This window comes from Dendrobates tinctorius, unplaced genomic scaffold, assembly GCF_039654945.1.
Source record: "Dendrobates tinctorius isolate UK_male_01 unplaced genomic scaffold, ASM3965494v1 ptg000129l, whole genome shotgun sequence".
NCBI lineage: Eukaryota > Metazoa > Chordata > Amphibia > Anura > Dendrobatidae > Dendrobates > Dendrobates tinctorius.
In genome coordinates, this window is record NW_027361797.1 from 22,526,068 (window position 1) to 22,553,293 (window position 27,226).

A 27,226-nucleotide genomic window follows, 5' to 3' on the forward strand; every position below is an offset into this window, starting at 1 on the left:
ATCCCGGGAAGGGGACAATATCCTTAGACTTTCCCAACCTATTAATATCTGCCTCCAGATGTCTGCTTTGCTTTTGCTGGATATTAAAAATAGGGAGACCCTTAAAATTATGTGGGGTCCCCTCTATTTTTAATAACCAGCTAAAGCAAAGCAGACAGCTGGGAGATGATATTAATAGGCTGGCAAGGTCCATGGATATTGGCCCCTTCACAGCCTTAAAGATCCCAACCCTCTGCCGCCCCAGAAATGGTGCATCCATTATATGCACCAATTCTGGCACTTATGCTCAGATTTTCCCGATTGCCCTGGTGCAATGCAATCGGTGTAATAGTTTTTGGAGTTGATGTCAGCTGTGTTATGTCTGCTGGCATCAAGCCCCAGGGTTAATTTGGGAGAGGCATCTATCAGACACCACCATTACTAACCCTGTATTCAAAAATAAAAAGACACATATGAAAATAAAAGTTTATTGTAATAAAGACTCCTCAACACCCATTTATTTAAACAATAATCCCCGCAGCTCTGACATAATCCATTGTGGTCACCAGGACGTCCAACGATCACGTGAATGTAAATTCTGCAATACAGACTGATGAGTGATCCCAATATGGTTCATTCTCGACCATTGTTCCTTGTTAAACATGTACTCTAAAAACACATTTGATTGATCATTTTTCCATCATAATAGAGGATGCAATGTCATCAGCTCTTTGTCTAAAAAAAATGTGGTACGCTGGCAGCAATAATGAGACTACATAGGGATGAATGATCAAACAACGCATCCTACTGTATGTGTTAATACATATTGAACAAAGATCTCATGTATCACCTAGCCCATTACAGTCCGATTATCTGCCTTTATCCCGTCAGGATAGGTGTCCAGTGAGAAGAGCAGAACAAGATTTACATACCAAAAAATTAGCTCTACTGGACTCTAATTCACTCCGTCACCATACGCAATTCATAACCTTTATTATTCAGCTGATAATTATACCACTGAATTGATTGTACCAATTGTTAAATGATTGGGACTAGAAAAAGTGTTTTAAATAGTTTTACTTATCTTTATTTTTTTTTTTTTTTATTGAAATGTTTGGTCTCTGCCAAGTCCTTTAATCTAAGTTTGGCTTTTTGCCACTTCTTACTTTTCTGTTAGTTCTTGTGCAGAATCTCCACAATTAATCAATGGACAGCAGAGACGAAAAACAGACGCGAGTCCTAGATATCCGCAATCTTGGCTTTTTATGGCCAGTATGATTTTTATATTTATGCGGCTGATTTTAAAGAATACTGTTCTATACCAGTAAATGTATTTCCCGACTCCTCTGGGGTCAGATGTTTGGGGAGATCTGGATCAGGACGTTGGATTTCAGTTGCATGGTCATTGTGTTTCCAGAGTCGGTGAGACCTGGCTGACTGAAGCTTTCTCCCGTCTTCCCATAGAGAACATATGCATACACGGGCAAGCCCGCATGTGTATGAAGGGGTCTGGAAAGTCAGCAGTCAACCAAAGGAGAGTTCGGCTGGCCGCTAGCTAAGATCTATACCCGGCCCTAGTCTTATTACCTACTTTTGCTCTCTTGAGCCTATAGATATGTGATCGTTACACCCAAAAGATGGCTCAACGCACTGGGAAATGCCATTGTTTTGTATTCTTGCATTATTCCATTGGAGCATGCAGATTTTGGGATTAGCAGAAAATTACTAAGTTATTTAATAGATAAAAAAGCACTATATTTTAGTAGGTTAAAATAATTCATTCTTGGAAAATCTAAAAATGGACTTAATTTGCTGACATTGTGTAGGATTACAAAATGGGGAGCATAGATTTAATTTTTTTTTTTGCACCACTTTTGTGGAATAATACAAATCTGGATAAATTCTTCAAATGTGTTTTTGTTTTTTTTCCACAAAATATTGTGTATTTTATACATTGTATTCAGTGTAAATTTTCTTTCTGTCATCAATTGTTTTCAAAATAAAAAAATGAAGATTTATTGCCAGCTAGAGGCACCTGTACTAGGTTTGTGTTTCTAGACGAGTGTGTCACATGCAATATTTTGTCTGTTAATTCGAAATTGCATGAGTTGAATTTCTTTTCATGTGGTTATTTCCAGGCTGCAGGCTATATTGATTTCTGTAGAAACCCAAGTAGTTTTTGACTTCCTCATTGGCATCCGGCATGAACTATACTTCTCTCATATTTCTCTGCTTTTCAAACAAATCCTTGTCGTGTTATAAGTAAACAGCAAAAAAGTGGGTTTAAATACCCACAAATTCTCACGATACAAGGTACCGAATCAGCAATAGAGAAATAACATAAAACATAACTTTTAATAATAAATGTAAAAGCTACCAAAGATAGTAGTGCAATTGAATCACTAAATCAAAAACCACAAAAAAATAAAGGAGGTAACTGTATGAATCTCTGACAGATTACTACCAATATATACATGTGGCTATTCCAAGACCCCTCTCTTCAGCTGCCTCACCAGCCCTCCCCTGAATGCACCTAACTATTACCCCTGATCCGTGTGCAGGTGTTCAGCCAGAACCACCCTAGAATGGATCCCCTTTTAGCAGATAATACTGCCATAGAGTTCTCACACAATACCGCCATATACTTCACACATAATACCGCCATATAGATCATACACAATACAACCATGTAGATCACACATAAAACCAGCAGGGTGAAAGCAGCACAGAGTATTTCAGGAGAGCAGTATCACACGGGATAGGATTAGATACACGGCTCAGCAGTCAGTATCACGCAGGATAGGATTAGATACATGGCTCAGCAGTCAGTATCACGCAGGATAGGATTAGATACACGGCTCAGCAGTCAGTATCACGCAGGATAGGATTAGATACACGGCTCAGCAGTCAGTATCACGCAGGATAGGATTATATACACGGCTCAGCAGTCAGTATCACGCAGGATAGGATTAGATACACGGCTCAGCAGTCAGTATCACGCAGGATAGGATTATATACACGGCTCAGCAGTCAGTATCACGCAGGATAGGATTAGATACACGGCTCAGCAGTCAGTATCACACAGGATAGGATTATATACACGGCTCAGCAGTCAGTATCACGCCGGATAGGATTATATACACGGCTCAGCAGTCAGTATCACGCAGGATAGGATTAGATACACGGCTCAGCAGTCAGTATCACGCCGGATAGGATTACATACACGGCTCAGCAGTCAGTATCACGCAGGATAGGATTAGATACACGGCTCAGCAGTCAGTATCACGCAGGATAGGATTATATACACGGCTCAGCAGTCAGTATCACGCAGGATAGGATTAGATACACGGCTCAGCAGTCAGTATCACGCAGGATAGGATTATATACACGGCTCAGCAGTCAGTATCACGCAGGATAGGATTAGATACACGGCTCAGCAGTCAGTATCACACAGGATAGGATTATATACACGGCTCAGCAGTCAGTATCACGCAGGATAGGATTAGATACACGGCTCAGCAGTCAGTATCACGCAGGATAGGATTAGATACACGGCTCAGCAGTCAGTATCACGCCGGATAGGATTACATACACGGCTCAGCAGTCAGTATCACGCAGGATAGGATTAGATACACGGCTCAGCAGTCAGTATCACGCCGGATAGGATTATATACACGGCTCAGCAGTCAGTATCACGCAGGATAGGATTAGATACACGGCTCAGCAGTCAGTATCACGCAGGATAGGATTAGATACACAGCTCAGCAGTCTCTCTCTCTCTCCCCCCCGGACGGCACTTACGATAACTTCAGCTGCTGCGACATAGCCCTCCTTCTCCTCCCGGCAAATTCCTTCAGCTGCTGCGTCTGCCGTAAATGAAGCACGAGGTCGGGAGCCGACCGTTACACTTATGCCCCACTGCTGCCGTCAAGAGGCAGAGGGGTGTGTCCTTCACCAGCCACAAAAAAAATGGAGGCCTCCAGTCACTGCATTCCTCAGGTATACTATCTGAACAACACCCTCCCCGTACTGCAGCTTACTGGACAACATTGTTTTATACTGTCTTATCTTTGACATGTAATTATAAAAAAACCACGGCACCTTCCCTTTAAGTATATGGTGCCAAGTACTGCTCATATAAGAGGGTGGTTGCTCACTCTAGCACAGAGGCCCACCAGGGGGTTCTCCTGTGGTCCAGTCCAAGCCTGGCTACAGAATGCAGCAGACCTCCTTGATAAAGGCGGAGGCATCACAGTTGCAAAATACTGATGAAACTACCACTCCTAAACCTACCCAATCATGGAAGGGGTGGTTGCCTAGTATTAACAATGCACACAGATGATGCTTGTATAGGGGACCAGGTATGTATTGTACACAGTGTTTGGCTTACAGACCATTAGTGACACCCATACTATTAGATCAGGCGGCTGCACAGCACTATTTAAGTGCACCCCACAGGGACTGGCATCCCATTTCCCCCAGCCAACACTAAAGGGTTTGGCTGCATCTTGCATAAAAATTTTAAAAATATGCAATGAAAAAATGTAAAAAATACCTGAGATTTTGTACTATGTTTGGGCCAAATTATGCATGGTCACAACCTACGTCAAGTAACCTCAATGTCTTGTCCGTATCTGGACTAAAGTTAAAAGCAACTAACATTGTCATGAGGGCCTGAATCAGTGCTGCAGGCTTCTCCTTCGTAGGATTGGAGAGGGTCTCGTATGCACTGCAACTAAATTTAAAGTAATGAAATTCCTTGTGGTCTAACCCTTTTGAAGAAGCAAAAAAACATGACCAGTAAAATATTAAGCCAATGGCAAAGCGTACTTGTAAAGGTCATCTACTTCCTGTGCAGAATCTGAAGGCAGTGATGTGTAGATCATTAACACCTGGACTAAAGAGCCTTCAGCCTCACTGCACTTTTGGAGCACCGGAACTGTCTACTGGAGCTTCATTGATCGTGAGCTCTTGTGGTGGGCAGTCACACAAGTTAGCTATCACCATGCACAGTGCCAAGCATTAGATAGCACTGATCTAAGCATTGTGGCCGACCATGTTCACCCCTTTATGGCAACTGTTTCCCCTATGACAGATGGACATCAGGGCAGTGCACCATGCCACAAGGGTCGTGTAGTTATGGATTGGTTCCAGGAACATGACGGTGAGTTTTCCTTGCCTCTGTTGTCTTCACAGTCCACAGATCTTAATCATGTAGAGTATCTCTGGGACGTGGTAGAGCTATCAAGTACAGCCACCTAATTTGTGTCAATTGCAAGAAACTCTCCAGTCCACTTTTGCCAGTCTTTCGGCAAAACAAATCTATACCACAACTGTAATAAAGTCGCCATTCGGTGTATCTTGTAATAACACTTCTGCGAAAAATCTAAAATTTCATTGTACATTTCCTGGAAGCCTGTAGCTTTGTTCATTTGGCAAGTGACCAGAAAGCAGCCGTCGTCTAAAGCTCCCGATGAACCAGACTGTAGTTTTCTCTTCTGTTTTCGTGGTTGCTGTGTCATCTGTACCTTGTCATCTTTGTAAAACATAACCAATCTATAGGTTTTGTAAGGTGCAAGCTGTTCACCTTAGCATGAATCTCACTTCATAGTTGTTTTTGATATTTGAGTTTCTTCCTGTAGAGTGAGAAAGGTTCCCATCTGCTTCCTGTACAATAGTGATGTGGTTTGGTTCTACCTGCCCAGAATTTGTCGATCTTATAACCTACTTTCTCTTTCCCGTAAGATGTCGACTTTACTGGTACTGCTTTGAGTTACTAGCAGCCTTGCCGAAGTTCAAACCAAAACTGTGGAAAGGATATGTAAAAGGACATGATTTAAATAGCCAATTATAGCGAGAACTCAGAATGCAGATTTCCATCAGTGAGGTTAAGCTTGGTCTTGAGAAAAAAAAAATAATTGAAAATGCAATGCTTCCTTTCCCAAATACATGTTTTTTTTTTTGTTTTTTTTTGTCAAAATTTGCTTTTAACAGCTTGCCAACATGACTGACTGGAATATTATAGGTCACGACTGGCCCCTGTTAAGGAGCTGAGCCTGAATCAAACCTGGCAGATGCCGGATGTGGTGCGCAGCCAACCTCTTAATATAAACTCAGCAGGGGTGAACTCGAATTGCTGCTGTTTTAATATTTTTAAGTGTAGTTGTCAGCTGCTGAATTTTGTCCAATCAATGGGTACTATGTATTGGGCACTGACTGTATTGTCTCAGCCAGGTATATTTGACTCTGAAACTTTGCGAACTAGTAACTATTTGTACAAGCCGGTCTCTGGTGGCTTCTCCTGTGCACATATAAGCAGAAACCTGTCAATCTATGGTAGCAGGCGTGGAGTACCCGCCATAGACCCGCCTTCCCGACTAGTCTACAGCATGGTTTCTATCCCCGACGGCTTTTAAAGCATTTTTCTCTGAAACGCCGCCAAGCTTGAGAGTCAACCTGGCTGAGATAATACATCTAATGCCTGATACATGCTTCCCACAGGTTCGGCAGCATGTATCAGCTGACATGTTCACTTTTAAATGCTATGGTCTATCACTACCAGGAGCATTGAGGGAAACACTCCTATCATTCTTTTTTTATTCCCTAAACCTATAAATGTTAGCATGCTGTTGTGTAGGTGCATTAATGTAATGTATTATTGGCACACTAAACATGCGATTATGCTGCAGAGCAGGTGCCACGGCTGGCACCTGCCTGGAGAAGGATTTTTAAGTCTGTTTCTTCAGTATGTCAGGTATTCATTGTGTAAATCAGGGGAAAGGGCAGTGAGGGATCAGTGACCTGTCAGCAGTCTGCATTATGAATATCTAATCAGAGCACCACATACACCAGCCCCGCCTTAGGGCACAAGAGTCTCATGAACTCAAAAATGAAAATAAAGATAAAAGAATAATCACAAGACTGATTTCATCAAACTAAGGTATCATTTTAATCAGTATAATTGCGCCGACCTGACATTGTCTGTAGGTTACTGTGCATAATCCTGCTGACAGATTCTCTTTAAATTTGTTTGGTGATCTGAAAAATATTCAGAATTGAGAGTCCTCAGTGGGTGATACCTTTTAATGGCTAACTGAAAAGATGGTAACACATTGCAAGCTTTCGAGACTACTCAGGTCTCTTCATCAGGCATAGACTAATACAAAATCTGAAGAGTCACATATTTCTCGTTCGCCTTATTGGGGGACACAGAGACCTTGGGTGTATGCTGCTGCCACTAGGAGGCTGACACTATGCACAAAAAAAGATGGCTCCTCCTCCGCAGTGTACACCCCACCGACCGGCAGAGAATTCCTCAGTTTAGCTTAGTGTCAGTAGGAGGTGGACACGGGTCTTTTATTAGACCCATATCTACCTCGTCGTGCGTCGTTCCTTTTCAGGTTCTACGGAGGGATACAGAGTGAAAAGTCACATCTGTACTCCCACATGGAGTCTGCAAGTACGGCGTGTACTGCCACCCCGTATCCTTGCAGTTCTCCGCGGCAGGACCAGCCAGACGGACGCCGACACCAAGACGTGCCAGCGACTCCAGGGGTCCTTGTCGCCAGTCTCCCTCCCACTCGCCTACCAGAGCCTGTCGGTTGGATGAGACGCAAGACTTCTTCAGACAGGTAACGGATCGTGGATAGGTGAGTATTAGGCCCCGGCTTCATATTTATTTACCTGCTGCCCATTCCCGACGGTCACCTCTTCAATGGTCACAGGGGTAGGCGCTGCGGTCGCTCGCAGTCGCCACAAGGCTATAGGCAGCTCAATGTTGCTGGGCATCCCCCCCCCTTCCCTCCCCCCTTTCTGGGTACAGGGAGCACAGGGTTTTTTCCCATTGGGAGCGACTTGCGACTGCGGCGTCCCACTTTTTCGGACCTCCGCGTCGACCCCCTGCTGACAGGCGGCCGCCGCAACTAATTTTGGCCCCGGCTTCAGTTCGGGCCTACCGCTGCGTCGCGGCCACGCCCCCCGCCCCTTTCTTCTAAGCGGGCTTCTCTCCCGCTCTTCCCAGGCCCTCCCACCGCCTGTCCTTCATCTGCCCAGCCTGCTATTGGCTAGAGGGCGGTGAATTTTAACCCTGCGAGGTGCTCCGCCCTCCCTCCTCTCCTAAGGCGCGCTTTTTCTCAGGACGGCGCCATTTTCCCAGCCTGTTAGCCGGGCACCAGCTCCTCACTGGACAGCATCTTCTCCAGCTGGTTTTTTCAGGAGGTCTGTCGGCCGGATTTCGCTCTGACCTGCATCCACTGACAGGTCGCAGAGCATCGCTTCTGGGGACACCGGACCGTGAGTAGCTCTGCACTGCAGACTGACCCTTCTCCGCCCTCTGTCCCCCAACCTTCCGGCATTACCTCAGCTTTCACTATGTCTAAGTCTGATCGTACCCGCTCTACCGCCCCCCCCTGCACTTTAGTCAAGTACTTTGCATGTTCTTCGTGCAATCGCAAACTTCCCTCAGGCCAGTCCACTCCCCTCTGCCTGGATTGTAGCAATCCAATTCAGCCTGACGCAGTCCAGGAGACATCTGCGGCCCCAGGTGAGAGTGAGCCCCCCATGCCTGGCTGGGCCTCCTCGCTATCTCAATCAGTGGCAGACCTCACCAGGGTGTCTCAGTCCCTGGTGGCCGTTCTTGATAAGTTGCCCCTGGACTCTTCAGCAGGGCCAAGCAGGTCCCAAATTGTTCCATCTGAATCAGCCAGCGGTAGTCGCAAAAGACCCAGGCAAGATTCCCAGCCGGAATCCTCTCCTAGTCCCATCTCACCGCATAGCCCTTCTCACCAGTCTCCCTCTCGGGCCTCCTCTCCCGAGTCAGGGGAAGCGCTTTTGGACAGGTCATCTGAGGGGATTTTAGAGCTGGATTCAGACCAGGATGCAAGCATGAAGGTCACAGTGCAGGACCTCATTGCTGCGATCCATCATACCTTCGATATTGCTGACTCCCCTGCGAAATCCTCAGATCAGGAGGTTTCGTTCAGACGGGCAGAAACTCCCTCCAGGGTTTTTCCTTTCCATTCCCAGTTTGGGAAAATTTTTACCAAGGAAAGAGAGGATCCGACCAGACGCTTTCAAAGAGGAAAACGTCTCGGCATACTCTACCCATTTGCTAAGGAGCTCACGGACAACTGGTCGGCCTCTCCCTCGGTCGATCCGCCCGTGTCCAGGCTATCCAATAACACGGTTCTCCCGCTTTCAGGCGTGGCGTCCCTAAGGCCTGTTTCACACTTCCGTTTTTGTGTCCGCCAAACGGATCCGTTTCCGTTTTTTTGACGGAAACTGATGCAAACGGATCCGTTTTTTTAAAAACGGATCCGTTTTTTTGACGGATCCGCGGTAACCGTAATGGAAGTCTATGGGACAAAAAAAACGGATCCTGCAAAAAATGGCGGATCCGTTTTTTTACGGAAAACAACGGATTTTGACGGATTTGAAAAAACGGAAGTGTGAAACAGGCCTAAAGGATTCTAATGACAGGATTATAGAATCCCTGGCGAAGTCTGCCTTTGAAGCGGCTTCAGCGGCGGTGTGTCCAATCTTTGCTTCATCCTGGACAGCAAAGACCATAGCCACGTGGGCAGACGACCTTTGGCAGGGCATCTTAGATAAGGCGCAACCGGAGCATTTGGCCAATCTCGCCAATCAGATCTCCCATGCTGGGGACTATCTTCTCTCCGCTTCCTTGGATGCTGAATCCTGTGCAGTTCAGGCGTCAAGCAACGTTATTGCAATTCGACGTACACTTTGGCTAAAGGCATGGCAAGCGGACTTGTCTTCTAAAAAGTCCCTCACTAACCTGCCTTTTCAGGGGGTGCGCCTCTTTGGGTCCCAATTGGACCAGATTATTAAGGACGCCACCGGAGGCACGAGTTCACTCCTCCCTCAGTCCAAGCCTCGCAGACCCCCACTAAGGCGTCAGTTTCGACCCTTTCGGACTTTCCGCCGTTTCAATACGGCGGACAACTCCTCCAGCCAACAGAGACCGCAGGCTCGCCAGGAGAGAAGGAAAGTTTCCTTCAGACCCACTCCTTCCTGGCGACCCCACTCCTCCCAGGGCAGACCGTCCAGATCTAGATCTGGACGGTCTACTTCAGCATGACTATCATCGGGCACGCGAAGGGCCTTTCCAATTGGGAGGTCGACTTCTTTCCTTCAGGGACGTTTGGCTGGCCGCCGTGGAGGACGCCTGGGTCAGGGAGGTCGTATCCTCAGGATACAAGATAGAGTTCGTCTCTCTCCCACGGGATCGTTTCTTCGAATCCCGGCCTCCAAAGGATCCAGCCTTGATCCCGGGGTTCTCTACAGCTATCGCCGCTCTCCTCAGTTCCGGGGTGATTGTGCCCGTTCCCGAATCGGAGCGCTTCACGGGGTTCTACTCGAACCTGTTTGTAGTGCTGAAAAAAGACGGCGCAGTTCGACCCATCTTGGATCTCAAGCTGCTCAACAAGAGGGTCCGCCTTCGCCACTTCCGCATGGAGTCGCTTCGCTCGGTCATCGCCTCTATGGAGGAGCAGGAATTCATGTGCTCAATAGACATCCAAGATGCCTATTTACATGTTCCAATTTTCTCCGGACATCAGAAGTTCCTGCGCTTTGCGATTCGACAGCACCACTACCAGTTTGTCGCACTGCCCTTCGGTCTTGCCACCGCTCCCAGAGTCTTCACGAAGATCATGGCTGCATTGATGGCTTTGTTGAGAGTCAGAGGCCTCGTTCTTTTCCCGTACCTAGACGATATTCTGATCAAGGCTCCCTCATTCCAACAGGCTCACCAAAGTTTGTCAATCGTCCTGGACACTCTTTCCAATTTCGGGTGGATCGTCAACAGGAAAAAGTCCTGTCTGGTTCCTACCCAACGCCTGGTCTTTCTAGGTCTTCTGTTCGACACTCGTCGGTCAAGGGTCTTTCTCCCACAAGAAAAGATTCTCTCTCTGCAGCAGGAAGTACGATCGCTGCAGACCTCGCGATTACCATCCCTCCGTACAGCCATGAGGGTCCTGGGAAAGATGGTCGCGGCGATAGAGGTAGTTCCCTTTGCCCAATTTCACGCCAGGCCTCTCCAGCAGGCCATTCTGTCTAAATGGAACAGGTCGCCTCGGTCCCTGGATCGCCCTGTCCATCTTTCTTACCGGATCAAGCGGTCTCTCAACTGGTGGTTGTCGTCACCTCTCATTCTATCGGGTCGATCCTTCCTTCCCATTCACTGGCAGATAGTAACCACAGATGCCAGTCTCCTCGGTTGGGGTGCTGTGTTCCGCAACCACACTGTTCAGGGTCGATGGTCGGATCGGGAATCATCGCTACCGATCAACGTTCTGGAGATTCGAGCGATCCATCTTGCTCTGGTCCACTGGGAAAGGCTCCTCAAGGGACTGCCGGTACGGATTCAGACAGACAACGCCACAGCGGTGGCATATGCCAACCGCCAAGGGGGAACACGGAGTGTTTCAGATTTCCGTCCCGACAATTTCCGCGGTTCACATTCCCGGCGTAGACAACTGGGCCGCCGATTTTCTCAGCCGCGAGGGTCTCGCGGCGGGAGAATGGTCCCTACATCCGGAAGTGTTTCATCTGCTCTGCCTTCGGTGGGGAACCCCGGATGTAGACCTCATGGCGTCTCGCCTCAACAGGAAAGTCCCACAATTCGTGTCCAGGTCTCGGGACCCTCTGGCAGTGGGCGCCGACGCCCTGGCCGTTCCTTGGTCCCAGTTCGAACTTCCCTACCTGTTCCCTCCTCTGCCTCTTCTTCCCAAGCTGTTGAAGAAGATCAAGGCAGAAGGACTTCCGGTCATTCTCATCGCCCCGAATTGGCCCAGAAGGTCTTGGTTCGCGGACATTGTCAACCTTCTCGCGGACGCCCCCTGGAAGCTTCCAGACAGAACAGATCTGCTGTCTCAGGGTCCGATTTGCCACCCCAATTCTCGGCCGCTCAATTTAACGGCGTGGCTGTTGAGACCGAGGTTCTGAAACGAGCAGGATTTTCCGACCACGTAATTCAGACCATGATCCGAGCCAGAAAGCCATCATCTTCCAAGATTTACTACCGTACTTGGAAGGCCTATTTCACTTGGTGTGAGACCAATGACGTCGCGCCCATGTCCTTTTCGCTCCCTTCAGTCCTAGCGTTTCTTCAGGCAGGATTGGATGCGGGGCTTGCCCTCAGTTCCCTGAAGGGTCAAGTTTCGGCGCTGTCCATTCTGTTTCAGAAAACATTGGCTTCCCGTCCTCAGGTTAAGTCCTTTCTTCAGGGCGTGGCTCACACGGTCCCGCCGTACCGGTCGCCCGTGGATCCATGGGATCTTAATCTGGTTCTTGAGGTTCTGCAAGGTCCGCCCTTTGAACCCCTCAGGGATATTTCCCTTTCTCTCCTTTCTTGGAAGGTAGCCTTTCTGGTGGCCATCACCTCCGTCCGGCGCGTGTCGGAATTGGCAGCTCTTTCATGCCGCTCTCCCTTTCTGGTTCTCCCCCAGGATAAGGTAGTTCTGCGGCCTCCGCCCTCGTTCCTTCCGAAGGTGGTGTCCTCGTTTCACCTCAACGAGGATATCGTGCTCCCGTCCTTTTGTCCGAATCCAACTCATCCCCGAGAGCGGTCCTTGAACAAGCTGGACCTGGTTAGGGCGGTAAGAGTCTATCTGTCTAGGACGTCTCTTTTCATTATCCCTGATGGAGCGCGGAAAGGTCACCCGGCGTCAAAAGCCACCATTGCTCGCTGGATCAGATCGGCTATCCTGGAAGCCTACCGTGTTAAGCGTCGCGGAGCCCCTCCGGGTATCAGGGCCCACTCTACTCGAGCAGTGGGTGCCTCCTGGGCGGTGCGCCACAGAGCTTCTGCACTGCAGCTTTGCAAAGCTGCAACATGGTCATCGGTTCACACGTTTGTGAAATTCTACAGAGTCCACACCTACGCTTCGGCGGACGCCAGCCTAGGTAGACGGATTCTGCAGGCCGTGGTGGTGAGTCCGCTGGCCTGATGGAAGTTTGTTTCCCACCCCAGGGACTGCTTTGGGACGTCCCAAGGTCTCTGTGTCCCCCAATAAGGCGAACGAGAAAACAGGATTTTTGGGTTGCTTACCGTAAAATCTGTTTCTCGGAGCCTTCATTGGGGGACACAGCACCCTCCCATGTTTTACAGCTCCTGTTCTTACTTTGGTTGAATGGTTACAGTTGAGTTGTTTATGTTGTCAACCTATTCTGTTACTTCTACTGCTTTCTCACTAACTGAGGAATTCTCTGCCGGTCGGTGGGGTGTACACTGCGGAGGAGGAGCTATCTTTTTTTTGTGCATAGTGTCAGCCTCCTAGTGGCAGCAGCATACACCCAAGGTCTCTGTGTCCCCCAATGAAGGCTCCGAGAAACAGATTTTACGGTAAGCAACCCAAAAATCCTGTTTTATGCACAATATATTGTGCATAAAACAGGAGGCATCTATTTTTCTGTGCTATAGCACAGAAAAAATGCAATAGATGAGACAAGTGACGTGAAGCAGAAATGATTATGGGAGAAGGAGAAACATAAATATTGGACCAGTTCATAGATAAGGAGTCCGGATGTTTTATTGTCCTCTGATTGGGGTCTCCTAATGTGTTGTGATGCCCCCACAGGGTCTTAGGAGCAAGTTCCTTAATTGTTGTAAAAAGACCTAAATCCATGCGATTTATGGTGATCTGAAACATTTAAGTGTGACAAACATGGAAAAGAATAGGAAATCAGGAAGGGAGCAAACACTTTTTCACATAACTGCATGCCTTGTGTATGGAAAATTTATGAATGGGTTCCAAGAAGCCATAAATTCTGGTTGGAAGCAAGTTGTATAAAGATGGAGATTGAGCTCTGAATAGTCTTCTCCAGTGGGCCCCAAAAAACTCGGAACCTACCTTCACAGTTCCAATCCATGTGGAACCTGTCTTGGTGGCCATATTGGTTGTTTGCCAATTTTCTCACTTTTGGATGGAAAGTAGCGAAGTGTAGCAGTGTTGAATTTTGACAAGCTGGAAAACAATTACGCCTGTAGCTGAAGTCCAAAAAAATGTTGAAAAATAAAGAAGTTTAGAAATTTAAATAATACAATGGTGCCTGAATGTTTGTGAACCCTTCAGAATTTTACACCTTTCTGCATAAATGTAAATATAGACCCAAAGAAAACAAAACTGAGGTGTTTTTAAGTGAGGAACGTGATCCAATATCAAATCTGTAAGTGGCAAAAGTATGTGAACCTTCATGGTCACAGATATAATAGAAGGTGACATTAGTTTCTTCAATCAATGGGATGATATTATTGGGTGAGTGGGCGACCTATTTTATTTAAAGAATACGGATTTATAAAAATCTGAACTACACAACATGAAGAATAATAATTTTATTTCCACAGCACTTTACATTTTAGAGGGGACTTGTACAGACAAAAGACATTACAGCATAACAATGAACACATAGATCAAAACAGATACCAAGAAGAATGAGGGCCCTGCTCGCAAGCTTTCAATCTATGTGGAAAAAGGGGAGACACGAAAGGTAGATGGTAACAGTTGCTTTCGTTGTGCGGACCAGCCATAGTGTAAGAAATTGGCTGTTCCTGTGATGCTGCATGAACCGGTTATCATCCTAAGTGTGTAACAGTACAGACACAGAGGGCTATTAAATGCATAAAGCATGTGAGAACATGATGCGTGGAACCTAGTTATGGTTAAAATTTTGAATGAGCAACACAGGGATAGTTAGGTTAATGCATTGAGGCGGTAGGCCAGTCTGAACATATGCATTTTTTAGGGAACACTTTAAACTGTGGGGATTGGGGGTTAATCGTATTAACCTTCGTAGTGCATTCCAAAGAATTGGCGCAGCACATGAAAAGTCTTGGAGACGGCAGTGGGAGGTTCTGATTATTGAGGATGTTAAACTCAGGTCATTAGCAGAACACAGAGCACAGGTAGGGTGGTAGACTGAGAGGATGGAGGAGATGTAGGGTGGTGCTGAGCCATGGAGTGCTTTGTGGGTGAGAGTGATAAGTTTATTTGAATTCTGGAGTGGATGGGTAACCAGTGTCATGACTGGCACAAGGTAGATGCATCGGTATAACGATTAGTGAGGAAAATGATCCTGGCTGCAGCATTCAGGACAGATTGGAGAGGGGAGAGTTTGGTAAGTGGGGGACCGTTTAGTAGAGAGTTGCAATAGTCCAGACAAGAATGAATAAGAGAAACCGTAAGAGTTTTTGCAGTCGAAAGTAAGAAAGGATTGAATCCTAGAAATGTTTTTGTAGTGCAGATAACAAGAAGGAGCTAGTGATCGGATGTGGGGGTGGGGTGAATGAAAGCTCGGAATCAAGTATGACCTCAAGCCAGCGGGCATGTGGCTGGGGAGTAATGATGGAACCACACAAGGAAATGGCAATGTTGGGATAGGTAGGTTAGCAGAGGGAGGAAACACAAGGAGTTCAGTTTTTGACAGGTTCAGTTTCAGATAGAGGGAGGACGTGATGTTGGAGACAGCGGTAAGGCCGGTTTCACATTTGCGTTTAAGGCCGCAGCGTCAACCTGCGCATGGCCGCCGCTAAACCCCACCCCCTGCCGCGCCTCCGCCAGTAGCTTCGCCTCCGGGCGCATGACGCTGCATGCGTCATGCGTCCCCTATCTTTATCACTGAGGATGCAGGCCGTGCGCAGTATGCGTTTTGTCGGCGCCTACGGCCTTTTGACTGTGCGCTGACCAGCGCCAAACGCAACCTGTTGCAATTTGGTTGCGCTCGGCGCACCGTCAAAAGGACGCAGGCGCCACCAAACGCATACGGCGCACGGCCTGCGTCCTCAGTGATAAAGATAGGGGACGCATGCAGCGTCATGCGCCCGGAGGCGGAGCTACCGGCGGGGGCGGGGCTTAGCAGCGGCCGTGCGCAGGCCGACACTGCAGCCTTAAACGCAAATGTGAAACCGGCCTAAGACTATCACTGGTGTTTTCTAAAAAGGCAGGCGTGATATCAAGAGAAGTGTATAATTTGCTGTCATCAGCATAGAGATGGTACTGGAAACCAAATCTACTGATTGTTTGTCCAATAGGGGCCATATACAAAGAGAAGAGGAGGGGGCCTAGAACCAATCCTTGAGTAACACCAACAGTAAGGGGAAGATGAGAGGAGGAGGAGCCAGCAAAAGATTCAGTGAAGGAGCGGTCAGAGAGATAGGAGGAGAACTAGGCGAGAACGGTGTCCTTGAGGCCGATGGAACGGAGCATAGTGAGGAGGAGCTGATGATCCACAGTGTCAAATGCTGCGGAGAGATCCAAGAGAATTAGCATGGAATAGTGACCATTAGATTTAGCTGTTAGTAGATCATTAGAGACTTTAGTGAGGTCAGTTTCAGTAGAGTGTAGAGAGCGGAAACCGGATTGAAGAGGGTCGAGAAGAGAGTTATCTGAGAGATAGTGGATAAGACGGGTGTGGACCAGGTGTTCCAGGAGTTTAGAGATGAAGGGAAGATTAGAGACAGGTCTATAATTAGCAGCACAGGTTTGGTCGAGGGATGGTTTTTTAAGTAATGGATGTATGATGGCATGCTTAAATGAGGAGGGAAAGATACTGGAAGAGAGAGGTTGAATATTTTTGTTAGGTGAGTGGTGACAGCAGGGGAAAGGGACTGGAGGAGATGTGACGGAATGGGGTTACTGGTGCAAATGGTAGGGCGAGAAAATGCAAGGAGCCTGATTACTACTACTTCTGTTACTGGTTCAAAATCAGAGAGTGAGCTAGATGCAGTGGGGGAGGGAGGACAGTGCATGGTATGAAGGGATTGGGAGATAATTTCCTGTCGGATCTGGTCAATTTTTACTTTTAAATTATTGGCCAGATCATCAGCGAGGAGATCCGTGGTTGGGGGCCTGCGCTTTTGGGTTGAGTAGGGAATGAAAAGTGTCAGAGACATCTAGGGTCATTAGATAGTGAGGTGATGAGAGTGTTGAAATAGGTTTGTTTAGAGAGATGATGGGCAGTGTTGTATGTTTTAAGCATAAACTTATAATGGATGAAATCTTTGGGTAGATTGGATTTTCTCCACAGACGTTCGGCGCACCTGAAGCACCCCTGTAGGAAATGTGTTTGCAGCGTGTGCCAGGGTTGTCGCCATCTGTGCCGAGTTGGTCTATGTATAGAAGGTGGAGCTTCATCCAGGGCACTTTGCAGTGTTTCATTGTAATGCTTCAGTGCAGAATCAAGGACATGAGAGGGAGGAGATAGGGGCCAAAGTGTATCATGGTATGAACAAAGGAGATTCCTGAGGGCCTCAGAAGAAGAGTTTTGGATGTTCAATAAGCTGGGAAAGGCTACCAAGACATATCTAAAGAATGTGAACTTCAACAATCCACAGTCAGACAGATTGTGTACAAATGGAAGAAATTCATTACTATTGTTTCCCTCTGCTGGAGTGGTCGATCAGCAAAGATTACTCCAATAGCATGGCGTATAATAGTCCACAATGTCACAAAGGATCCCATGTTAACCTCCAAGCTACTGAGGGCCGCTTTCATATTAGCTAAGGTTAATGTTCAGTAGTCCACCATCACTAGGACACTGAGCAACAATGGTGTGCATGGCAGGATTCTAAGAAGAAATCTACTCTTCTTCCAAAATACCATTGTTGCCCCTGTGCAGTTTGCTAAAAATCACTCAAATAAGCTAGAAGGATATTGGAACATATTTTTTTTTTTTGAGGACAGATTAGACTTAAATAGAACTTTATGTTAAAAATGCTGTCAAACTCTTGGGAGGGTTCTTAGTGCTTAATTGTCTATAGTTGGACCACACTAGGGTGCTATCCTTGTCAGGGTGGGAGCAATTGCAAGGGGCACAATGGGACTTTTAGCATATTCCCCACCCCCCCCAAGCTCTGGAATGATCTACCTACATTGAATCTTCATGACAACAAATGGGTAAGACTGATCCATTTTTTTAATGTGCACTGTTGATATTGAGCACCTTTATTTGGCATTATGAACCTTATTTTAAGGCTTGGTTTGGTTTATGTCTGAGACTATATGGCTCTTTTTAAAGATCACCGTAATAATAAAGGTTAATCTTTAGCATTCTTATTCTACCCTTGCTTATCGTCTACGTTCATGTACAGAATAATAGGCACACCCTATGGCCCACCCAACATTGTGAGACTTAATGCTAGATTTCAGAAATGTGTGGAACTTTCTCTTTCTATCAGCTAGTCTCTTCTTTGTTCAGTTTTTGTCGTTCTCACCGTCTGATTGACTTGCCTATATCTTTAGGAAATACTGATTTTAGGCATCATACGGAAATAGTGAGAGGGTCTTCTACTGAGAAAAAGCCCACTATTGTCACGCACAGAAAAGTCATATGTTAACTGCATGCGGTAAATGAACTCGATATTTAACACTTGTGACTTCTCAGCCCCCACAGTACCTGAAATATATCCGTGTGAGGTTCTTTTTTCTGTTGTGTGGTCATAATGAGACTTTGCCATCTCTTTGTGTCCCATCGGTGTATTTATGTCTGTCAGTAGTGTGCAACCTTTTTTTTAAAGCAGGTTTTTTGTTGTGTGGGCTTCACTGGTGACTGCACAACACACCACAGATTTTCTTGTTTTTATAGGTAGAGTGCCTTTTTTTTAATATATATACTGTAGACCCCTTGTCTAAATTCCCTTGTCTGTCCTTAAGGCAGATAAGCAAATGCAGGAAACCATTTTCTGAAATCCTCTGTGTTGCTTTGTATCTACCAGGTTATCGCACTACGAGTGTCATACAGAAGCAGATAAATGTAAGGCTGTATTCGCAAGTTAGTTGTAGGCTTTGTGGCTCCGTTGCATACATCAGATTTGAAGGGAAGTATACACCGCATGCTCTGCAGTTGGACCCAACACATCACATTATAAGTCAGTAGGTTTCATTAATAGTCAGTAGGGTTCCTGGGGCACCATGGTATCTGTTGTATGATGAATCATGCGTTGTCTTGAGGTTTTCATTATAAAAGGAATCCATGATGCAAGTGTGAACAAAGCTTAAAAAAGCACTCCTCCTCCTCCAATCAAATTTTTTTTGTCCTATTAGTATATTGCAGTCATCATACTATACAGCACTGTGTACTTACAATTGCTCATTTTGCCTTTCTACCCAGTTAATTATTCTCTTTTCTCTTCTCTATATAGAAACAGGAAGTCTATTTTCACTGCTTTAATTTTTTTTTCCCTTCTTCAACTCCTGACCAATCTTCTCCGCTCTTCCCCCTGCCATTGACTGTTGCAGTGATGACTCGTACAGGGAAAATTGACCTCCTGTTTCTACGTAGAGCTTAGAAGGATTCAGCTAGCCAGTTATTAATCACCTGATGTCATAAACTTAATGGAAAAGACAAGAGTTAACTGAGTAGAAGGGAAAATTAGCAATTGTAAGTACGTAGTGCTATATAATATGACTGCAATATATTAAGTCAGAGAAAAGAGGGGGACACAAAAGCGCAAATACGGTCTTATCAAACGTTACACAGCGTTGCCCACCAAGAGAACTACTCACCTGGTGAGAGTGAAGGAAAGACGTATATTAATGGCAGCTGCTGCAGATCCACAGGTCAGTGCAGGACCTGGTTGAAGCATACACTTAGGTAGGAAGGAAGGATCATCCCCGCGATGCCGCAAGTAGAATTGAAAAAAATTGTAGAGGTTTCAGCGTGGTTTATTCTAAGCGTTTCAGGGTTCAGGTGACACCTTCAATATTTGTGGTATGTCCTGCAATATATTAAGAGGATAAAAACTTTAATGGGATTTGTGGATTGCTTCTTTAACCCCTTTCTGCCATCCGACGTACTATCCCGTCCATGGGACCTGGGCCCCTATGCCCATGGACGGGATAGTACGTCTAGCGCGATCAGCGGCGCCCACGTGGTGAGCGCCGCTGATCGCGGCCGAGTGTCAGCTAATTATCATAGCTGACACCCAGCACAATGTGTCAGGGGCGGTCACGGACCGCCCCCGACACGTTAACCCCTTGCACACCGCGATCAAACATGATCGCGGTGTACCAGGGGTTAAAGGGAAGCATCGGCAGGGAGGGGGCTCCCTCCGTGCTTCCCTGAGCCCCCCACGGCAGCGCAATGTGCAGCGCTGCTGCGGGGGGCTCCTTTCCTCCAGGCCCCCGAATCCAAGATGGCGACGGGGGCCTTCGGGGGCCTGAGGAAGCTGGCTTCCTCAGTGCCTGCAAAGCGCAGGCATGAGGAAGCCTTCTGCAGTGCCTGTGTCAGATCGCTGATCTGTCACAGTGATCTGTGATGTGACAGATCAGCGATCTGTCACAGGACAGTGATGTCCCACCTGGGACTATTTAATAAAGTAAAAAAAAAATAAAAAAAGTGTTAAAATAATTAAAAAAAAATCGCCAAATAAATTAGAAAAAAAAAAAAATATTCCCCCCAATAAATCCATTTTTTGAAATAATAAAAAACAAAAACAAAAGTACATATATTAGGTATCGCCGCGTCCGTAATGACCCGCCCTATAAAACTGTCCCATTATTTAACCCCTTTAGCGAACCCCTTAAAAAATAAAAATAAAAAACGAAGCAAAAAATGATTTATCATACCGCCAAACAAAATGTGTAATAACCCGCGATCAAAAAGACGCATATAAATATCCATGGTACCGCTGAAAACGTCATCTTGTCCCGCAAAAAACGAGCTGCCACACAGCATCATCAGCGAAAAAATAAAAAAATTATAGCTCGCAGAATAAAGCGATGCAAAAATAATTATTTTTTATATAAAATAGTTTTCATTGCATAAAACCGACAAAAACATAAAAAAATGACATAAATGAGGTATCGCTGTAACCGTACTGACCCGAAGAATAAAACCGCTTTATCAATTTTACCGCACGCGGAACGGTGTACACGCACCCCCCCAAAAGAAATTCATGAAACGCTGGTTTTTGTTCATTCTGCGTCCCAAAAATAGGAATAAAAAGCGATCAAAAAATGTCACGTGCCCGAAAATGGTACCACTAAAAACGTCAACTCATCCCGCAAAAAATAAGACCTCACATGACTCGGTGGGTCAAAATACGGAAAAATTATAGCTCTCAATATGTGGTGATGCAAAAACTATTTTTACAATAAAAAGCGTCTTTTAGCGTGCGACAGCTGCCAAATATAAAAACCGCCATAAATAGTAAATCAAACCCCCCGTTATCACCCCCTTAGTTAGGGAAAAATAATAAAATAAAAAAAAAAGTATTTATCTCCATTTTCCCATTAGGGTTAGGGCTAGGGTTAGGGCTCAGATTAGGGTTAGGGGTGTGTTGGGGTTATGGTTGGAGTTATAATTGGGGGGTTTCCACTGTTTGGGCACATCAGGGGCTCTCCAAATGCAACATGGCGTCTGATCTCAATTCCAGCCAATTCTGAGTTGAAAAAGTCAAATGGTGCTCCTTCCCTTCTAAGCTCTGCCATGCGCCCAAACAGTGTTTTACCCCCACATGTAGGGTATCAGCCTACTCAGGACAAATTGCAAAACAATTTTTGGGGTCCAATTTCTCCTGTTACCCTTAGGAAAATAAAAAATTGGGGGCAAAAATATCATTTTTGTGGAAAAAAATGATTTTTTTATTTTCACGTCCGAGCGTTATAAACTTCTGTGAAGCACTTGGGGGTTCAAAGTGCTCACCACACATCTAGATAAGTTCCGTGGGGGGTCTAGTGTCCAAAATGGGGTCACTTGTGGGGAGTTTCAATAGTTTAGGTACATCAGGGGCTCTTCAAACGCACATGACACCCGCAGACCATTCCATCAAAGTCTGCATTCCAAAACGTCACTACTTCCCTTCCGAGCCCCGACGTGTGCCCATACAGTAGTTTTCTCCCACATATGGGGTATCAGCATACTCAGGACAAATTGGACAACAACTTTTGGGGTCCAATTTCTCCTGGTACCCTTGGGAAAATAAAAAAATGGTGACTAAAAGATCATGTTTGTGGAAAAAAATACGAATTTTTTATTTTCACGCCCGGGCATTATAAACTTCTGTGAAGCCCATGGGGGGTCAAAGTGCTCACTACACATCTAGATAAGTTCCTTTGGGGGTCTATTTTCCAAAATGGTGTCATTTGTGGGGGGGTTTCCACTGTTTTGGTACATCAGGGGTTTTCCAAACGCGACATGGTGTCCGATCTCAATTCCAGCCAAAAACGTCAAATGGCGCTGCTTCCCTTCCGAGCTCTGCCATGCGCCTAAATAGTGGTTTACCCCCACATGTGGGGTATCGGCGTACTCAGGACAAATTGCACATTAACTTTTAGGGTCCTGTTATCCTTGGGAAAATAAAAATTGGGGTGAAAAGATCATTTTTGTGGAAAAAATATGATTTTTTAATTGTACCGCTGTACGTTATAAACTTCTGTAAAGCCCTTGTGGGTTCAAAGTTCTCACCACATATCTAGATAAGTTCCTTGGGGGGTCTAGTTTCGAAAATGGGGTCACTTGTAGGGGGTTTCCACTGTTTAGGTACATCAGGGACTCTCCAAACGTGACATGGCGTCCGATCTGAATTCCAGCCAATTTTGCATTGAAAAAGTCAAACGGCGCTCCTTCCATTCTGAGCTCTGCCATGCACCGAAACAGTGGTTCCCCCCCACATATCAGGTATCTGCGTACTCAGGACAAATTGCACAATAACTTTTGCAGTCCAATTTCTCCTGTTACCCTTGGTAAAATAAAAAAATTGAACCTGAAGTATTTTTTTTATGAAAAAATATTAAATGTTCATATTTTTTTTTAAATATTCAAAAAAATTCCTGTGACGCACCTAAAGGGTTAATAAACTTCTTGAATGTGGTTTTGAGCACTTTAAGGGGAGCAGTTTTTAGAATGGTGTCACTTTTGGGTATTTTCTATCATATAGACCCCTCAAAGTGGCTTCAAATGTGATGTGGTCCTAAAAATAAAATGGTGTTGTAAAAATGAGAAATCGCTGGTTATAACTTCCTAACAAACAAAATTTTGGTTCCAAAATTGTGCTGATGTAAAGTAAACATGTGGGAAATGTTAGTTATCAAGTTTTTTGTGTGCCGTATCTCTGTGATTTAAGGGCATAAAAATTCAAAGTTGGAAAATTGCGAAATTTTCTAAATTTTCGCCAAATTTCCGTTTTTCTCACAAATAAACGCAAGTTATTTGAATGAAATTTTACCACTAACATGAAGTACAATATGTCACGAGAAAACAATGTCAGAATCACCGGGATCCATGGAAGCGTTCCAGAGTTATGACCTCATAAAGGTACAGTGGTCAGAATTGTAAAAATTGGCCCGTTCATGAACGTTCAAACCACCCTTGGGGGTGAAGGGGTTAAAGAGTACACAATAGATATTACAAAGTTTCTTTTTATGTCAGATAAATTAGCTTTTTTCTCCTTGGTTGGTCTTTTACTTTCAATTATTGGGTAGAATCTGTTTTCCGTGAATACAGACTTTTCATTACTGAGATGGGAGATGACAGTTGGTGCTTTTAGAATTCTATAGGGAGGGAGGAGCTAGAGACAGTCATTCTGCTGCAAGTACTCATGAAATGACCGTTAAAGGGAACCTGTCAGCCAGTATTTCTTATATAATCTGAGAGCAGCATAATCTAGAGCAAGAAACCCTGTTTCCAAGCTGTAGTTTTGATAGAATCCCTGTTCTGTCTGATGTAGCAGAGCAAAGACTTCTGGGCTGCATATAATCCTGCCTACAACTGTAGCAGTTTCCTGTGTGCACTGCACGCTGCCAATCAGTGCTGGGGACGGGGTTACTCAGATTAGCCTGACTGCTCTGCTCGTGAGCTGTAGTCTTGTAATGATAATCACCTGCTAATAAAATTCTGATTTGCTTTGAAACTACAAGACACAGCCTAATAAGTGTCACACCCCTGGAATTAGGCTCTCAACTCCTGCATTATGCTGCTCTCGGATTGCATGACACACAACTTGCTGCTGGATTCCCAATGTTTTACATAGCGCTTTATGAGCACGATCTGGCATCTCCAATCTTGGTAATGGGAAAATCTGTATTTACTGAAGGCACATTTTACCTATGAATTTTGAGAATGACTGAATGCAGGAGGAGAAATAATCTGATTTCTCTAAAAAGATATTTGAAGTATCTTATTACCATGTGTAATTAATTTACGAAAAAATAACTAAAACGGCGGTTACTCTTTAAAGGGTTGTTCACGCTCCGTTTAGGCGCAGCCCACAATAGGTGAAGCTTGTGAAAAAGCTGAGAGTGACTGAGCTACAATTTTTTCTTTTCCACCTCTCCTGGGATGTGTCTGGCATCGCAGGTCGTCCCAGTTCTGACATTTTTAAATCTAATGATCCTCATTCATTTCTGTTATAATTTACTTTTTGCACTTTATTTCAGGGAGAATCCAGCGTTAGACGTTTCATAAAGCCCCAAGAGAGTCTAGAGAAATCCCTCGAGATTAACCGGCAGAGAGGGAAAAAGAAGCTGCAAAAGAGGCCGAACTACAAAAATGTTGGTGAGGAAGAAGAGGACGACAAACCCAACGAGGATGGCCATGAAGACCCTGATAAGGCAAAAGCTGCAGAGATTGGCTTAAAAGGAGCAAAAACCCTTGGTGAGACTGAAGGTGAGAAAATCTAATTGTTATCCTACTTTATAGTTGACAAACTAACACTTATTAAGTGAAAGGGCTAAAACTCCAGGACAAGAGCGAAGCTATTTATATATACACTATATAGACACAAGTATTAGGACACCTACAAATTACACTTCCATCATCTTTTATGACATCCCAATATACTGTAAATGCATAGGCATTAATATGGAGTCAGTCCCTTATTTACATTTACAACAGCTTCCATTCTTCCGGGAAGGAATTTTTTTCGGATTCATTCTGAAGTGCTCAGTGGTCTCTGGTTCAAATCCCACCAAGGACAACATCTGCAAGGAGTTTGTATGTTCTCCCCGTGTTTGTGTGTGTTTCCTCCGGGTTCTCCGGTTTCCTCCCACACTCCAAAGACATGCTGATAGGGAATCTAGATTGTGATCCCTGATGGGGACAGCGATGATAATGTGTGTAAACTGTAAAGCGCTGCGGAATACGTTAGTGCTATGTGAGTATAATAGATAAATTAATAAGGGTATTTGATGGATGAGAGGTCCTGTCTTGCAAACTCTTCTTTACATCATCCGTAAGGGATTTGATGGTGGTGAGGCAGTGCTGTAACATGGGGTGCAAGCTCCCAGAACAGACTACATGTACTGACTTATAGTTGACCTTCTTTCCAATTGGAATCACTTACTTTTCCCATCTTTGCTGTCTGAATTAGAATGCCATGACCACATCTTCACTTTTGTCTACAGAGTCTGTAACACAAACGCAGTTTACTTCTCATATTTCCAGCTTCATCCCCACTCATTCCCGGCCTACACAAATTTCCTATCCTGTTGTAACCCAAATTCAGTGGCGGCTGTTCTTTCTGCTCATACATACAGTAGTAGTGTGGCATCCATGTTCTCCAGTATTAATGACATTTGTATACTCCATAATAACCTAATAATGCCCTTGTATGCTTCCTAGAAAATAATGCCCCATGTATGCCTAGACCGTAATGATAACGCCATAACATTTAAAAATGTCCCCTGATCACCCCTTGACGTAATCATGCCACCCCATTGCCCACTTCGACTATTATTACCCCATAATTTCCTATTTAAATATAACTAGCTTGGCCCATGCAAAATTTTCACACATTGGTCGTCGGGGGCGAAGGCAATTTCCGAAAAAGCAAGCTGGTCAAATCTAAATATATTTCATGAGCTGATGAACACAGACAGGTATTTATATATGTAGATTGGTAATACAATAAATTGTTTTGACAAGTAGAGGCCAAAAAATGTCTTCCGGTTGAGGTGCCACCTGCAGGTCATTGTGTCTTTCTGCAGGTTTATGAAAATTAATGTTTAAACTGTATTTAGTGATAAAATCGTGATTGTGTGGTTTGTTTGGCTGTTTTCTTGCTGAAGGGGGCAAGTTTACCTTTCAAATGGTGTATCATGTGTGTGGGTGGGGTGAAGTAATCAGCGAAAAAGCAGTGCATGCTTACAAATGTATTGGTAGTGTGCTTTGGGGTACTGTGGTGCCACCTGCAGGTCATTTTTCCTTACTGCAGGTTTATGAAAATTAATGTTTAAACTGTATTTTGTGATCAAATCGTGGATGTGTGGTTTGTTTGGCTATTTTCTTGCTGAAGGGGGCAAGTTTACCTTTCAAATGCTGTCATTTGTGTGTGTGGGTGCAGTATGAACGGGGATACCAAGGAATCACCGAAAAAGTGTTTAGAAATAATAGAATAGATAATGACTTTTTTTGTGCTGCACCACACGCAAAAGAAATAGTTTACTTTCTTATAATCTGATCCCGTAATGATAACCATTGAGTCGTCTTCTGCCCTGCACTCCAAGAGGACCAGTACAGATGTTGTGCCACCTTCACCAGGATGCTGACCGCCTACAAGATGGAATGTGAATGGGCAGGAGGCCCGTGGGACTCCCAGCTGTGCCAGCTTCAACCTGTTATACGCTTGTCCATGCCTATACACTTCAAAGTGGTATTCACCGGATCATTTGATGGCAGGGGTTGTGGTGAAGATATTCTGTATCACTCAGAATTTTGTGCTCAGTTGGATCACTATTTGGCCCCCTTCACCTCCAACTCTGTGCCGCTGAGATTTGTTCAGATTTCGGCAGATCAGTCAAGTTCTTGCACACAAAACTCGCCGAACTGTAATTCATGGACCTTTGTTTGTCCACTGGTAAAGTGTCTTGATGGATCAGACTAGGGCCTTCCCCAACATATTACACATAATTGGCAGCATACAATTGCCCATTAAAGGGGCAATCTCAGGTTGTCTCTTGAGCAGTTCAGAGGAATGCGTTCGCCTTATCTCCTTACTTCCTGATTTCTAAAAGAGCGGGTTCTCCTCCTTGAGTGACAGCTCTCGTGAATAGAACTGTAGTATTAGTAGCACTATAAAGCCCAGCGTTATAACACATTCAGCCATCAGTGGTTTGTTCTCTGGATTGTTTTGAAAAGCAGGAGTATTATGTAAAAGAAATAAAAAAAAGTATCTTTTCTGAAAGTTGCTAAAATAAATTCTATAGCAAGTGTGGATAATTTTTATGATTCTTCATATATAGCGCCTTGAAAAGGTATTCATACCTCGTGAACTTTTCCACATTTTTTTCAC

At 45.0% G+C, this 27,226-nt stretch overlaps 1 protein-coding gene across 4 annotated transcripts in view; it reads left to right on the plus strand.

Annotated features, from left to right (window-relative positions):
- CLEC16A (C-type lectin domain containing 16A) overlaps positions 1 to 27,226 on the plus strand; it is a 411,773-nt gene that overhangs the window by 116,581 nt on the left and 267,966 nt on the right. For all 4 annotated transcript variants that reach the window (XM_073542856.1, XM_073542853.1, XM_073542854.1 and 1 more), the window contains exon 10: positions 24,375 to 24,603. In XM_073542856.1, the coding sequence (XP_073398957.1) occupies positions 24,375 to 24,603 (229 nt within the window). The remainder of the gene's footprint in view (positions 1 to 24,374; positions 24,604 to 27,226) is intronic.